The sequence below is a fragment of the Amblyomma americanum genome, chromosome 3 (genome assembly GCF_052857255.1).
Source record: "Amblyomma americanum isolate KBUSLIRL-KWMA chromosome 3, ASM5285725v1, whole genome shotgun sequence".
In the NCBI taxonomy this organism is placed as follows: Eukaryota; Metazoa; Arthropoda; class Arachnida; order Ixodida; family Ixodidae; genus Amblyomma; species Amblyomma americanum.
This window is the reverse complement of record NC_135499.1, coordinates 122,289,237-122,305,622: the sequence shown is the minus strand read 5'-3', so window position 1 is coordinate 122,305,622 and position 16,386 is coordinate 122,289,237. Positions and strand designations below refer to the sequence as shown.

At 51.2% G+C, this 16,386-nt stretch overlaps 1 protein-coding gene across 2 annotated transcripts in view; it reads right to left on the bottom strand.

Moving 5' to 3' along the window:
- Window positions 1-12,688, bottom strand: part of LOC144124864 (serine/threonine-protein phosphatase 2A regulatory subunit B'' subunit beta-like) — a 104,120-nt gene extending 91,432 nt beyond the window's left edge. Inside the window, exon 1 of one of the 2 annotated variants that reach the window (XM_077657781.1) lies at window positions 9,067-12,688. In XM_077657781.1, coding sequence (XP_077513907.1) covers window positions 9,067-10,992 — 1,926 coding nt within the window. In that variant the 5' untranslated portion in view covers window positions 10,993-12,688. The remainder of the gene's footprint in view (window positions 1-9,066) is intronic. The other variant, XM_077657780.1, reaches the window with a different exon arrangement.
- Window positions 12,689-16,386: the final 3,698 nt, after the last annotated feature.

Here is a 16,386-nt window from a genome sequence, read left to right as displayed (position 1 = left end):
AATTTGTCCTACCCCCTTACAGCGCCCAGAAAGAAAAGAGAGTACTTGTGTATGTTATTGCGACATGCATATGGGCCTTTCTTCATTATACGCAATTCGTTCACAATAAATTTTTAAAATTATCTTGAATGTATGCGCAGAGCCAGTAAAGCAATCGTTCGAAGCGGCTGCTGAAAAGTGGACTGGGGCTTGCTCAGTCAGGATATGCAATTAAGTTTTTTTCACAACTGAGGAAAAATTGTAAACAAATTGCGAATGTGATGCGAAAAATATGTTTTGGCGAGCTGTTTCTTATTTCACAGCAGCGCAGTAGAGATTTCCTGTGTTTTTCGAAGTGAACTTTCACTTTTTCTTTGGCAACTTATTCAATTTTCTGAGTGCCTGCCTTGTGTCGGTAGTCACTACAGTGTAGTTTATAACGCTCGCGCTCATGTGCTCGACAGCCGGTTTCCAAGGCGACTGCGCGGAACGTTTCGACTTCAATTTCGCGATGCGTTTCGAAATCAGTTCGACGAGAATAAGAGGTAAGAACACGTAAGCACACTCAATTATTCGGAAAGAAAACGGACTATTTACTAAAAGGACGGGCAAGTGCTTTCGCGCGATAAAAAAGAAAAGGAGAAACTCTTGAGAATCTACAATCAAAAGGCCTGTAACTTAGACTCATTTTTCTGGCACAAGCCCGCCTCTCCTCAGACAAGTATTTACTTTTTCCGAGCGACCAACTCACCATTTTAGTATCGACGAAAAAAAAAAAACGCGACGACTACTTAGTTCTCTCCTGCCAACGCCGCAGCAAAACTAGCACTTTCGACCATTCTATACGCACTTATGGAATGCCTGCAGCTTCACCCACCGCTGCACATCTGGGTCGTCACGCCGGCTTCGTCGAAGAACATCAAAGAGAGTGGGAGTGGCCAACCCGTTGGCGCCGGCCACACACACGCTCCTGTTCTTAGGATATCGCTAACGGGACAAATAACCGTACAAAGCAGGTTAATGGCGGCGGTGTGGATGGGAGTCCCATTACTCCCTCCAGGCGGCGCGGGCCGCCTGAGTCTATTTTAGGCCGGACGGCATCGGTTGCCGAAGGGCGTTGACCTCAGCTTCTTCTAATGAAGACGCTACCTTCGCCATGGTATTGGGTGGAGATTCAGTCGGCTAACAGGTTGAAGGCAACGCGTGGAGGATATTCATCAGCAGAATGTAAATTAGAACACCTCTTGGCGAGCCGCAGAGTGTAGTTGGCTATAGTTACAGGCAAAGCGGGTTATTTGATGAAGCTGCTATACTTTCACATGTAATTTCAGCTCCGATTTGCAAACGCCGCTTGAGACTCCGTGTCAATTAGCTATAGAAACTGCTTTCTTGGAGGGTATTAAAGTTACACCGGACATATTATCTTTTCTCTGTGAGTAAGCGCGAAAAAAAAAGCAGTAGGAATCTTTTAGTGACACCGCAAGGACATTTTCGTATAACATTCGGGGTATATGGGCCAATATTAGAGGAAGCATTCGGGAAACGAGAGGGGGGGGGGGGGGCTGTGATCGCACCCCCCCCCCCCCTTCCCCGTAAGCCCGCCGCTATAAACGATGAATTTCCTCACAAATACAGGCGACGCGCTTAATTGACCGAGGTATATAAATATATTTCGTCACCGAAATTAAACATCGGAATTTACGCTTGTTTATTGTTTAAAAGAATCCTAGGTTCTATTTTACAACCGAGAATAACAATTGAAAACGCGAGGTAGTAAGAGCATAGGGGTGAAGCGAGTCTATAGGCCTGTGCTGCGCTCATTAAGCCCATGCTCATTAAGAATGCGTGTTGAATTAACCAGCCTTTTGTTCACGTAATAGAAACGCTACGTGATCTGATCAGGTAGGTTCACGCTTGAAAGCATCTTGCAGCGGTGACAACACAGCAAGAAAGGAAAGCGATAACAAACACCATGCCGACTTTCTAAAGCATGATTCCCGTCTGCGCTTCAAGACAGTTTAATTTTTCCTTACCACTCAAATACTTAGCAAGACCGCGCCTAAGCGCACTTGCAAAGGGGGCATCAGACACAATTTTTCCCGCCAAAAAGAAAAATGAGATGAGCTTTGTCTCTTGTTCTCCTAGGTAAGCTAGAAGCACGAAAAAGAAAGTGTGTGTGTGTTTGGAGGAGGAGGAGGAGGAGGAGGGGGGGGGGGGGGGGTTCCAGAATGCCAGTGAAGTTACTCGTGCTTCGCCAGACGCTCTAATGTACACAGCGGCGCGGCTTCTGCGACTCGGCAATGAAAGCGCGTACGAAAATGCTCGTTCGAAAAACGTTTTCGCCCCGTCCTCTTCCTTTCATTTTTCTCGCGACCAACTTACGCCCCTTTGTGTCCAAGCTGCAGAGACACACAATGCCACGCATCATCGACACGACGTTATCACGCGCACAACAGAGTCGCTGACGCTCCGGCTATTGCGTGCTCGACTATGCGGTCTAAACGCGAGGACACGCATCTAAAGGGGGCAAAGAATGGAAGTCGGCCGCAGCGTGCAATGTGCATATGAGCGGCGCTGTCGGTGCGGTTAATGGCGGTTCGCGGCGGTAGTTTTACGACTTCATGCGACTTTCCCCACCAGGTATATAGGTATATATACTATAGTGTACGCGCCCGCTGGCAACGTGTGGAGCACAGCTTGCCTCAGACTTGCATGCGTAGAAAAAGATGTAAGGATAGAAAGCAAGAAGAAACAAAAGAAAAATAAACAATGAGAAAGACGGAAGGAAAGGAATCTGAGTGCTCGCCTGCAATCCATTAAACAACGCGGCGATTTTGGTGACTTTGCTTTTATTATTGTTTGGTGCGAGGGTTCCCCCTTCGCGATGGCGTGTGCGCCCTATGACGCTCATTGAGATCGCGGCGCTGATTAGACGTTGCATGATCGACGGCGAGACGCTCTAGGGCGAGGCCACAATGCGCCAGGAGAGAGAGAATTATACGGAGAGGGCAGATGACGCATACGCATACGTAGGCAATTATACGGCGGGGCGCATTCCATACCTGCGTTTCCGCGTTCGCAATTTCGGGGTTGAGAAAATACACGTCGGCAGCAGAGACTGTACGCGAAGCCGTGTTCGCAACGCCGAGCCCTGGGCTTCGTACAGTCAAAACGAAAGAGCGCTTCCATGGAGAAGATGGCATCGGAAAACCAGATATGAACTGTCACGTTAAGGAGAAACACCGTAGAAGAGCAATGACTGCCTCAACTTAGCTCTGGAGCGAATCTACTGCTTAAAGGCATTTTCTTCCCTGCCGTTTATTTTACAGCGCCAGCTGTTGTTAACTCAAGCCCCATGAGATATCGGTCGCACTGATGTACGCAGCGCGCGCGGCTGCAAGAGGAGGCATGCACATGAGATGTCCTATGCCAGCACTTCTTTCACTACAGGAGCACGTATCCAAGCGCAGGGGGAGCAAGGGTCCCGGGCGCCCCCCTCCCCCTCTTCCAACTGAATAAATTTCTATTGCTCCCCCCCCCCCACCCCCCTACCCCATCGTTCTCTTGCCAGCGCTAGGCTTTCGACGGCTGCATCTTCACCAGTCGACGTTACCTTGACAACCATAACCGTATCACAGTAGTGTCGCAGCCGCCTGGAAGAGGATGTCGGTGTTCGAGCCTTCCTCGTGCTCTAAACGAGGTTCAGGAAGCACGGTATGTGGAGAGAGGAGTAGTAAATAGTTTTATTAAAATAATAATAAAAACGAAGGAAAAGATTTTTGCTAGCCCAGGCATCTGCCATCTACACTGCAGCACCTGAGCAGGGCAGCGGAAATAAAGGATAGCATGCAGAATGGAGAAATGAAATGAAAGAGGTGAGGGGTGACAAATGCGGAAGCAACTTGCAGTTGGTGATGGACAGCAGGTAGTCGCTATCCACATCGTACGATACGGAAGTCGTGACGTCAATACTCCAAAATAAATTGGCTATGTAACGTTCTTCTCTCTCACTCTAAGATGTGATGAGAAAGCCAGCGATGAAGACCGTGCTGCTGCACAAGCTTGACGCCTCTAGCGCACACTGAATTTCGCGTTACATTGCTGCACCCGTGACGTCAATTTTCATTTTGCTCATACGCACGATTTGCATAGTGTGTGTGAGGGTTATTACAGTACCTCGTGGCGAGCCTGCGGTATAACCGTTAGGCTAAGGGTATGATTGCTGTTTGCGCGCATTCAACAAAGTGTCCATTTCTTATGACCAATCAATGCAATAAAGCAACGACGGGCCAGAGATAAAGAGTACAAACAGTCCCTAGTGGTTTGTTTTCTTCTGCTGTGTCCCGTTGCTGTGCTCTTGTGTTCTTCCCTTGTCTGATGCCACCCAGTTACCTCTCAGTAATGCTCATCAGAGGATATGTTTTTCTATGCCACGTTACCCCCTCGCAACACATACAAGGAACTGGGCAGTCCCGCTCTTACTTTTGCACTGTCTGTCGGCAGCAGATTTTGAACACGTGGTTCTTTGGGACAACAACGCGTTCTGAGCGGCTGCACAATGCTCAAAACACTTCGCATGATGCCGCATCGTGTGCGACAGTATAACTGGACTGTCAGAAAATGCAACTGCTGTACCGGTGCAAGGACTTGAATGGCAGCTGGCCTGGCACGTGATGAGGAAACGCGAGCCACAGCGATTCTGCGGCGCGGCCAAAGATAACGTGAAACTTGCTGACTGTTTCTTAGAAGGCGACTGCGTACACACAATTAAGGTTGGTCAAAAATCCCCAGGCCATAAGCTCTGCTTTAGGGTGCTCTATGAAAGCAGTTACGCGTCTTCTAAAGATGCCGTGGTACTTGAGGATGGAGGTGCGACTCCTCTTGACCTTCCAGAAATTTCGAGCTCCAGGCGACCGTACCAGGTTGCGGCACCCGAGCACGTCAGATTAACGTAATGTTGCGTTCATGTTAACGCTGCTCAGGGCTCGCCTCTCCGTCTCTATAATTAGAAGAACGATACAGTTCAGCGGACCATGTAACACGCGCCCCGCCTGCATGCCGTGTCGTCTGAACAGTCAGAACAACGCACTCAGGTGACCTTTTTTTTTCCTTACAGGCGACGGCAGGAGGCGGCTTAAGCGTACCAGGGTTTTAAGACAGGAGGGTGTAAGAAAAAAGTTGCGTGCCTTTTATGGGTATTGCCCACACTATCTAGACATTGTCTAGGTGGTGGTGGGTTGCCCCTGTTTCTATGCATTTCATGGCGACATCATTCGGACCACATCATGCTGTGTGGCTGCTGTCAAAGTTGATGCGTACAGATTCGGATAAGGTCGGCGTTGGTTAATGTCCGCCGTCCGCCATATCTACCGTGACCCCGGTGGACGTCATGACACAGTACACGTAAGGCCTCGAACGGGACTAGTTGACACAACACGCCATTACGTAAAGTTAACAAATGACCACAAAACATTTCGCGTCACAGTTGAACCTCGCCCCTAAAGCACTGCAAATAGCAGCGCTCATGGGAAGTGGCGACAAGTGGAGGCCAACACGCTCACAAACCAGTCAAAAACAAGCTATCTTCAAGGGTGTTACAAGTTATCTGCTTGCATTCAAGAGCGAACTAAAGAGCGTCGTGACCAGAGGTGGGCAACCTCATGAGATTTCGACCTCAACCTCACGTCGTGAGGTGAGGTTGACCTGAGGTCGGCGACGGCTCGAAATTTTGTGAGTGAGGTCAGCAAATCAGACCTCAACCTCACGCGTGAGTTTGAGGCTGAGTGAGGTCGTCTTTCAGTGAGGTCGAGACTTTTTGCAGTTGCCACGTCTTGCTCAGACGAGTGCCGCTTCCGAAGTGGAGTTGCAGCGCATCACCGCAGTGTTCATGCAATGACGCTTCGTGATCGGTTTCCCCTGTTTGGACAACTATATTGCAGAGACCCATCGTTCACCTTAACGGCTTCGCAGAATGCTCGCGCGGTGCTCGTGGGTAAAAAACGTCGAGGATGCTGGCGTATCATTGATTAGTTCAATTTTGAAGAAAAACAAGTGATTGACTTAAAGCAGCCTGTCTCAGACTGATTGACGAAATGGTACCCAGAATTCTGTTGAGACGTACGAGTACTTAGGCGGCTTTTTTTTTTCCCCGGGGTGAGGGGTCTCGAGAAAAGATTTCGCTGCGGTGAAAATTGAGCGCAGAGCCATGGTGCGCGGTTCACGCTGCCCACTCTAGAACATTTGTTTTGACCCGTGTGATTTTAATAGTTGGCACAGTGTTCGAAGACGTAATCTAGCCATTTCTTTCAAAATGCCGTGGGTTCACCGAGTCATCGGAGAATTCCCAGAATTTCGAAACTATTACCATCGCCACCTGGAGGGAAGTGGCGGAAACGGGGGAGGGTCTTGACCTCCCAGGAACATCAACATCATCATCCTTAATTATTAGCTGCTGGGATTCCTATTTTCCAGCACAATAATGGTGCTCGGTTGCTGGGTAATGTACAATATCTAATCAATAATCTGGCAAGTTTTAATTTGGTAGCGGCATATCAGACTCCCCCGGGCTCATAAGGATACATTGTTAGCGTCATCATCATCGTTATCATATCGCGAGCCAAAGGCATGTGTCGTTGCATGATCTTTGCACTATGTCATACATGAGAACTGGCGCGTTTACCTGCTGGACAATCCGAATGTCATTAATGTGGACAGGGTTGTGGGCACTCTTTGTAATGCGTCAAGCACGCACGTGTAGTAATGTGGGATCGATATTAATCTCGAAATGGGGGTGGAAGGGGGTGGATGGGGGCCTGGTATGACGAGAAATTACATCGTTGTCACGTGAGTAAGTGTGATGTCATATTACAGCGTCGTCACGTGACTAGGTTTGATGGCACATTACATCGCTGTCACGTGACCTGGTATGCACGTCGCACTCACATGATGTCATCACTAATTATACTAATTAGTCTTAGCGTTACTTGATTATATAATTTAGCGTTAATTAATTATGCGACGTCATCATCTTCGTCGCGTGACTCGTCGGCTCCTGACGTCGCATGGCGGCGTTTCTTGCGGACACTTTTTCGGGATATGACCTTGAAAGTGAGCCATCTAACGCTTCAGCATTAATAAAAGAAGCTGCTCGCTTCTACACAAACATAAATACAACGCACCTCTGTTGATGTACTGCAGTCGCAGCTTGTTAAGTGTTTTCGAACGCAACATACAGAGGACTGAAAACAGCGTCCTCGCTATGCCGGATAGAGCTAGAAAGTCTAAATATACTGATATGCGCCTGCATAACCGTCGCATTGGAAGGTACATCGACGACCAGCTTCTTTATATTCGGTAACTGTTCTCAAGCCTGAAAAGAGTATCGTGAATACCTCCCCCCTCCTCGCAATTTTTGGTAGATGGTGTACAAGGGCTGTGTTAGTGAATTACCGGTTCATGCGTGAATAAGCGAGAGGCTTCGAATTCGAACAAGTATACACGAAGCAGGTTCCCAAATATTGACACTTATAAAGTACTCACCGACGTACTGGTGGTAACCGCGTATGGGATACCCCTACCCGCAGGTCATATACTCTCTGAGGGTTCATCCCAGATTATAAGCTTCTCCTATTGCGTCACATCAATAGTGTCTGTATACATCTTATTAAATAATACCATGATCATTTTGGCTTTCCTGTCTCACAGGATTCTCAGAATTGTTTTCAACAGAAAAACTTCTTAATAGCGTTATCTTTTGTTTTTGTTTGTTTTCTGAGGTCGAGCAGCCGACCTCAACCTCACAATTTGAGGTGGAGGTGAGGTTGACTGAGGTCAGCAGTTGCCTCAGGAAAAGTGAGGTGAGGACGTCTAAGTAGACCTCACCCTTAACTGATGAGCTTGAGGTTGAGTGAGGTCGGAAAATTCTTTTTGAGGTTGAGGTGAGGTCCAGATTTTTGATGTCAAATGCCCACCTCTGGTCGTGACTCTCTGCAAGAATTGTACTAGAAAAGAGCGCTGTATGTTACCCTGCCCGTTATAAAGAGGAGTTGAATGTGGTAACCCCTAGGGTCTAGAACAAACAACTGTCGCATAACTGATGCTGGCCTACTTAAAATGCTCTCAGTATTTGCTATCGGACACGGAACCACCCTTGTAGGAACAAGCTCAAGGAAGAGTGCTGTGCAAAGCTGATTCTCTCATCAAAAATATGAAACGCCAGTAGACAAAGCGTTGGTCGTGCATCAAGTGACGTACACGTCCTCACTCATACACTTTGCGTTCCATGGTGCGCAAGTAAGACATTAGCTTCAAATACATTGTATTTAAGCGTGCCATTACCTGAAGTTTGTGTTCGCAATGTAGACAGGCGGACTGAGACGGCGCATTTGCCTTTAACTCATTCCACGTCACACATTTCAAGTTTCAAGTTCGACGTAATAGTGACGGGTACCATGCAATGCGCCCAGCAGATGTTCTGGTGTACAACCAAGCCGATCGGGCCAGCGTGCATTTCAAGAGACGAGATAAGCAGGACTAAAAGCTGTCCTCCGGTATTTCCCTAATTTCGCGCCCCATCTGCATCGCCTTCAAGACCGTGGAGGATGAGTGACAACGCATACTTCATGAATATCTCGTTCCAGAAGAAAGATCGATGACATATTGCTGCAGCTAGCGCTATGTGGACAGCTTGTCGCCGTGCTTTCCAAGAAAGCACGCCTTGTTCCACTGCCACAGAGGAGTACTGCGCCAATGAGTCGGTAGCACTGTTCAATATAGCAAGAAAACCGCACCGAAAACACCGGGAACATAAAGATCTCACGTGAAATGCGGAGCAATAAAGCAGTGATCGCTCACCCTGAACCGCAACATACACGCACTCAAGGTTTGATTTCGATGATTCATCCCGAAAACGCTCCTGACAGTACGGCCGCAAAAGCTGGTTTCACTTGGATATTTCCGCCTGTTGGGTCTACAGAATGTCTGTTCGTTCACCAAGTAAGCACCGTGAAGTTATTACCAAAGGTGCGGACATGCGAGGCCAGAATTTCAGCAGCGACATATACAGTCAACAAGGACACACAAACTGACCTGAGATCCCGAGTGGGTGTCCGCACTTCCGTGCTTCCAGGTGCTGTACACTGTCGGCTTGCCCTTGGCAGCTCCCGGCGCGCGCTCCAGGCTGGTGCGTTCGGGACAGCGCTCGAAGAGTAGCACACGCTCCGCCACCGATCCCTTGGTGAGGAAAGGACGCACGGGCACGTGCATGTGAGTGCGCTCCGTAGGCGACAGTGAGCGCTCTCGTATGTGCTGCTTCTGAGAAGACGTCAGTCGCGGGTGCGGGATGCTGGGCGGAGAGCTGGCCTCCAGGAACAGCGCCTCGGGAGAGTTGAGCCTCCGCGGCGATGTCGACAACGGCGAGTCCAAGTCAGGAGCCAGGTCGTGGCTGTTGCTTCCCGGGATTGCGACCGGTGCGCTGCTCTTGCCGCCGCCGGAGTTGGGCCACAGCTGTTCCGTAGAAGGAGAGGTCAACGACTCCCAGCGGGTCTTGGCATCGTTCACGACGTGACCATTTCTGCAGGGCTTCTGCTTGAAGAGTTCCTCGAACTGCTTAGGCTCGGGAAGGCCCTGGAATCGAGATTTGGCGTAGTCTACGGCTGAGGACGTCGCCGTTGTGTTTCGGTTCCCGCTAACGGGTTTCACAGCGACCACGGGCTTAGGCGTCGACGGAGCAGTGACCTGCACTGTTTGCCTTTCTTTGGGCGCATTGCCGCTCTCCGACGGCACGGGCGCATGTGCCTGTTGACTAGGTTTAGCTTTGGGCTCTTTGGGGCCACTAGGGTAGCTGGAAGATCGAACTGCGTCCTTCGGACTATCCTTCGCAGTGGCTGCCTTGGGAGACGGTGAATCTCGAACCGAAACGTTTTCGGTCGTCGATGCAGCAGTGGATTTGGAGGGTGTCCCGGTGGGTACGTAAGTAGAGCTGAAGCTAGGAGAGTGCGTCGAAGGTTTGGGAGCCCCTGTGACTAGAGAAATGACGCTTGGTGGGGACAGCTTGAACACTTTTCTTTGACTGCCGGGCGTTGGAGAAGGCGACTTGTCTGTTCTCTCGCTGTCGGTAGACGCATCTGAAGAAGGACTGTGCTCGCGTCCATCAGCTGTAAGAAGGGACCTCGTTTTAGACGCTGGCTTATCGACTTTCTTTTTAGCTGTGTCATTCTCGAGCGAGTTGTAAGTCGATTTCGCGGTCTTCAGATTAGACGTGCCATCTTCCGTGGTAACAATACGTGTCGCAGGATTTTTCTTTCCCGTGGACGTGACGCGAGTAGTCACATCTTTCTTTGTTGTCACTCCTGTTCCAGACGTCACTAGGACGGTTCCGACTTTTCTCGGTGCGGTGTCGCTGGTCACTTTGTCGTTATTACTTTTGCTCAATTTTGCATCCGAGTCCCCGGTTTTGACTCGTTTCTTACTCAAGTCATCTTTCATTGAGGCCTTCGATTCTTGCTTTCCTGTGTAGGATGGAACAACGTTCGAAGTGCCCGCTCCTCCAGAAGACTGGCTCGAGGTCAACTTCTTGGCACCCGAAGCTTGAGACGAGGCCATAGCAGTCTTCGACTTCCTGGCGGCTGACCTTACCTTGTCCTGGGCGACGAAGGAATTGACCAGCGCTTCCAGCTTGCCTTCGAGGTCAACGGCCAAGAGTTCAACGGGGTCCAGCCCGTCTAGACTCAAGTCTGTTGCCGTCGACGTCGCCGACTGCGGCCTTGGAGGCTGTGGCGCCATATTAATGGAGGGGGAAGCAGGCCCTACAGCGAACGAGGGCAGCTTGAGCAGCGGCGAACATATGCCGTAATGAACGGCCTTACATTCGTGTGCCGAAATGAACTGGGGGTCCGGGCAACAGGGCTCGTGTTCGACCGCGTGCACAGAACGACTTCGAGATAAATCCACCAAGGCGCTGTGGTACAGGGTCACTCTCGTCACCACGTATTGGCAGCACGCATAGTTCAGCATAATCCTCCGTTCTTTCGGTTTCCAGCTTAGGCCATCACGAGGCTCCTTAGCAGCATTGCACGCCGACAGAGCTCAGCGTCGGAGTAACGGTGGCCCAAGTACTGAGGAGCAGGGCTCGTCGGCGTCTTCGTCGTCTGGCATCCACGGTGATCCTTCATGGGAGTGTGTGAGCGAGAATAACTGCACTTGACACAGAAGAAACAACGACACGCAGAGGAGCGGCCAGCCGAAAATGCGCACCACTTAAAAAGAAGCAGGAAGTGCGGCAAGACGAGAGAGTCGAGCGTTGCTTGACACCACTTTCTCGCTCCTCCGGGAAGAGCACAAGAGGAGAAGGGCGCGGGGGATCGTCAGGGCGGCACAGCGCACGGTTTTCTTTCCAGGCACGGCAAGACGTGGATGCAGAAATCCGTGGAAGACTGAAGCAGACACGCGCGCGCACACACACACACCGTTGAACACAGACAAGCACAAACACAGAAAAAAAAACAGTTGAGACCACGCACAGGCCCCTTGAAAGTGTCAAAAATGTATGGCGAGATTTAAGGAAAGAACTATAAGAAATTAATTGCAAGGCTCGGCCACAACGTCCGATAGCGTTGTGAGACGCTCTTCGAAGGCGCACACACTCCAGGAGCGAAGCAGCCAAGAAGACGAAAACGACGCAGTCCAGGCTGGCAGGCCCAGGCCGCGCACTTCTGACTCACGCACGCACCTCACTCTCAGCTCAGCGGTCTTAAATAAAGACCCGCGCACGAGTCACACCTATCTCGGGTTCCACAGCGGCACACACACGAGCCGAAAGCTGGGCAGCAGGGCCCAACCTGGAGAAGAAGCAAAAGAGGGCGAACGGGGCCTCGCTTCGGTCTCACAGTCACATCGGGAGAGCAGCGGCCACTCCGGGAAGATGAGGAGCCGCGGGCCAGCGAGATGCGAGAGCGACACTCATGCGCCGCTCGGGGCGACCGGCGCTGGGAGATGACGACGGCGACGTCGGGCTCGCTTGTTGCTGGCGAAACGGTCCGTCTTCCTCGCTCCTCCTAAAAAAAGCTCGGTCTGCTCCTGCGCCCCTCGGGGCTGTGTCCCGGGGCGGCGGCAGCAGCAGCGAGCAGCGGCAGCAGCGCCTCGGGCAGCCGTGCGGCAAAGCGGCGGCCGCTTAGCGGGACCGCCGCCGCTCTCCGCGTGCTGGGGCTGCTATAAGTGTCGCCGAGTCCTTATAAGGGTCCCGCCGGTGGGCGAGCCGCCTGCCTCTCGGAGAGCTCGCCGGGCTGTGGCACACGCCAGCTGCCTCCGCTCCTCGCTGCAGCAGCCTCGTGGGGCCGACGAGCGGCTCTCCTCCCGCGGGCGTCCTCTCGCGGCGGAGAGTCGTCCCCCCTGCGGGCTTGTCTTCGAGGGCGCCCTTCGGGACGACGACGGCGACGCGAAGGAGAGGCAGCGCCGAGCAGCGTCGCCGCAGTCAGTCGACGCCGGCGCGGCCGCTGCATGCGTACGGCGGCGGGTAGTGGTTGTGGTGCGACGGCGGCGGAGGCCGCCGCGCTGGTGCCGCCGCGGAAGTGGGAAACGGCCTACTCCTCTTTGACGCCGGCGCCGAACGAGAGCGGCCGCGCCGCAGTTGGGGGCGGGGCCCGTATATCAAATTGCCAGGGCACGCGCGCTCCGAGGCGGCCGGCATGCGTGTGTGGCTGCATGCAGCAAGAGTGGGAACCGCCGCAGCAGCGTGGTCGTGTGCTTTCCGATGCCCTTTTCTTTTTCTTTCCTCCTCCTCGTTGCACGCAGTTCTCTCGCCGCTGCTGAGGCGTCAAAAGGCCGTTTTGTTGGTCCCGGCGCGCGATCGCGCGAACCAAGCCGCCGCCGCTGTGCCAGCAGGTGTCGGATGCGGAGGACCCGTGCCAGGCCGAGAGCGAGGGACCTCGCGTATAGCGGCCCTGCGGGGAAAGCATCCGCTCACCGCTGAGGCCGACCAAGTATGCTCACTCTCTCTCGCTCTCCCTGGGAGGCATTCACCGCGTGCCGACGCTGAATTGTTGCCGCCGCGGTGCCGGATGATGCCTCGCGGCGGCACGCGTGAGGACGAAAGCGTGCGGGGGACGCCCGAAAGCGAAAGGCAGTCGGCTGTCCGGCAAGGCAGTTAATTGTGCGCCTTGCGGCGGGATTGACGAGGCCACCCGGGTGGTTCTGCGTTTGTCTTGAAGATGATTTTTCCCGAACAGCGCAATGTGAGCGGGATAAGAAAGTTTTCATCGGGCCTGTGTGGCGTCATCGGTCTAGATGGAAGGTGGTGCTGGAATTCACCTAGGAATCCTGTCAGGGAAGTGAACGTTTAGCAACGCACCTCAACAAGTTTTGTCTGCAGGAATGTACTGTCGGAATAAAAAAAATGTATGCGTCACACACGCGCAATTAAACTGCATTCCCGTGCGTAGTCCGGAACAAGGAGGCAAGGGGCGAGCACTATTATCTACAGATCTTGCCAGTGTGCTCGCTATGGCCTGCAGTGTTCCTGCTAGGCGAAAGCCTCGAAAGGCGTCGCAACTGGGGAAAGCCAAGTGACGGGGCCTTGCGTACAGGACTCTAGCTTCCTACTAAATTTACGACCCACACACCGCACGTGTTGCCCAAATAATTGGCGAGCATCGGCAAACCGCTGAGTGAAATGGCGACTTACTACAGGATGTGAGAATTTGTTTTTGTTGTGGCCAGTTTTCGTGGCGTTATTTACCCTCTTGCGAGAAAAAGATAATCATAAATTTACTCTATCCGAGAGCCCAAGTCAAGCGTTCAGCAGGTCTTGCACCTCACTGACCCAAGAGAGCTTGTACTGTAGGTCGGCCGACGGCTGGGCGGCACTCCAGGAGAGGAGCCGAGGGAGTGGGCAGGACAGAAGAGAGAGTGCTGTACAGCGGCATAGAGGCAGCAGCGCAGTTGGTGCAGGAGGTGTCCGAACAAAATCGGCAAATAAAGAGTGGGCGAGATGAAAGGAATTGTCTACACTTTGCAAAGAATGTGTGCTTGGGCGCCGCAAACAAGCGAAAAAGGACGGAGTAAAAGTTAGGATAAAACTTCCAAGTTGTTTGCAGGATTTTACAATGGTGTGCTTTAAGGCCATTGTATCATTCCACTCTGGAGGGTTTGATCAGAAGGTCGCAGCTGCTCTACCGAGGTATAGTCGGATGCAACTCAAGAAAGTCGGCAGATCTACCCGTTACAGTCGGACCTCTAGCCAATGGTGTGGCACAATTGTCATGACGCCGCGGTTGATGTAATTAAGCGGTGGTTAATCCCTTTTCATCTTTCAACTCCCGCGGTATCACACTAGCAGGTCCAAGGGCATTAACCACGACGTCATGAAAGTCGATTGCCGCCATTGGCTGGAGGACACTCCTTTAAGACATTTGTGGCTTCGTTCTTGATGTATCCGAGAATAGCACTAAGTGAACCAATTTTGTAAGGTAACTGCAACTTCAGGGAGCCACCAGTTGATTAATGAGGACGGAGCCACGGAATATAATAGAACTTGGTCTGGGTCACGTAGGTTAAGACGGACTTGACGGTGCTGAGACAGGCTCCACCATGGAGTCTGTGTACTTTGTGTGTGCGAGTCGAAAAGCGAGCTGTCATTTCTGAAAATTTCCTTCTCCTCTGGAGATATACAGGGCGTCATACACGGATCGGGCGTCTAAACTTCATGCAGTGCGTGTTGTCGGCCGCCTTACGCGAACATTGCCATGTCCTTTGAAGTGCTTTGTGTGAAACACTTTTACGGGAGTTATGTGCGTGATTTGCGTGTGCTATCGTAGCCCTGATTGTATACATTACTTCATCGACCATTTTCATGATGCTCTAGATTTAATTTTTCATAATTATCGTGTGGAACATCGGGCAAGAACGGAGTGATTTCAATTACCGAACATTCCCACGATAGTGGATTTGTCCTTGATGACTGTAAACGCGCATTTGTTCCGATATTTAAACTAACGCATACAGAACGACCAGGACACATAAAGAATGCCGTATGGCATCGTGCATATCACGCCGAATTCCTACAGAAACCACATGAAAATCATACGGACAACCATCCGGTTAGCACGCTGATGTCACAGAGTTCGCATTCCAATTATTCAGTATGCGCGGCTTATGTACAAAAACGCTTCAGCAAGGAATGAATAAAAGCTGTGTCTACCACACACTTCATTTGACATCTGTATATGGCAGTACTGCTTGGAAGCTCTACTCGGACCAGCAGTATTTTCTAAATGAATAAACTTAGTCACGTCGCGCTCTGACAAGAACTAGGCATACCTATGGCCGCCGTGCACGGACTGTACTCTTCAACGAGAGGAACGCGTTCGCGACTTCAACCGGCACCTGGGTGAGGTTTTGTTTCGCTGAGGGGCTGTCTCTGCAACTCACATCTGTTCAGTTGCGGTCCTTATAGAGAAATGCTACATGCGAAAACAAAAAGACAAGCGTTATCACGCCTCATCACCACGTCACCCTACTTTGAGCTTCAAATGGGGCCGCTTCCCGAATAGCCATCGCATTTAGAACCAGCGCTAAAAAACACACACAGAGGACGAGACGAGACACACGAAGGCGCTGAACTTACAACTGTATTTTATTCGATAGTAAGAAGTCAATTTATATTCGAACCCGACCGCGGCGGCTGCGTTTTTATGGAGGAAAAACGCTAAGGCGCCCGTGTGCTGTGCGATGTCAGTGCACGTTAAAGATCCCCAGGCGGTCGAAATTATTCCGGAGCCCTCCACTACGGCCCCTCTTCTTCATTTCTTCTTTCACTCCCTCCTTTATCCCTTCCCTTACGGCGCGGTTCAGGTGTCCAACGATATATGAGACAGATACTGCGCCATTTCCTTCCCCCAAAAACCAATTATTATTATTATTAGAAGTCAATTTATACAATATACACACACGTGTAAGGTTGTCCAGTCAAACACAGATGCACTGTAATCACCCACATGCGATACCCTCCCCCCCCCCAAAAAAAAACAACACATTAAACAAATTTCCAAGGCACGTGCGCTATCGTCAACCCCGCTACCCACAATGAAGCAAGCTCATTTCCCTGCTTGACAAGCTAATCGATGTTTTGCTCACACATTCATCGCCCTTTCTGAGAATGTGGAATGCCTCAGCTATCTCCCTTGTGTATTGGTCATCATGTACGAACAGTACGGTCGTATCCACAAAAAACGGAGTACAATTCCACGCAATGCAGTGTTGTGATACATTTCTATTTTCTTACCTGCTGACGGAATTGGCATGCTCTGTGAGGCGAACATTGATACACCGCCCGGTCTGGCCGATGTATATTTATTCTTTATTCTTTATTCAAGAGTTACCCCGCATTTGCCCGAAGGCGTTATAGCAGGGGGG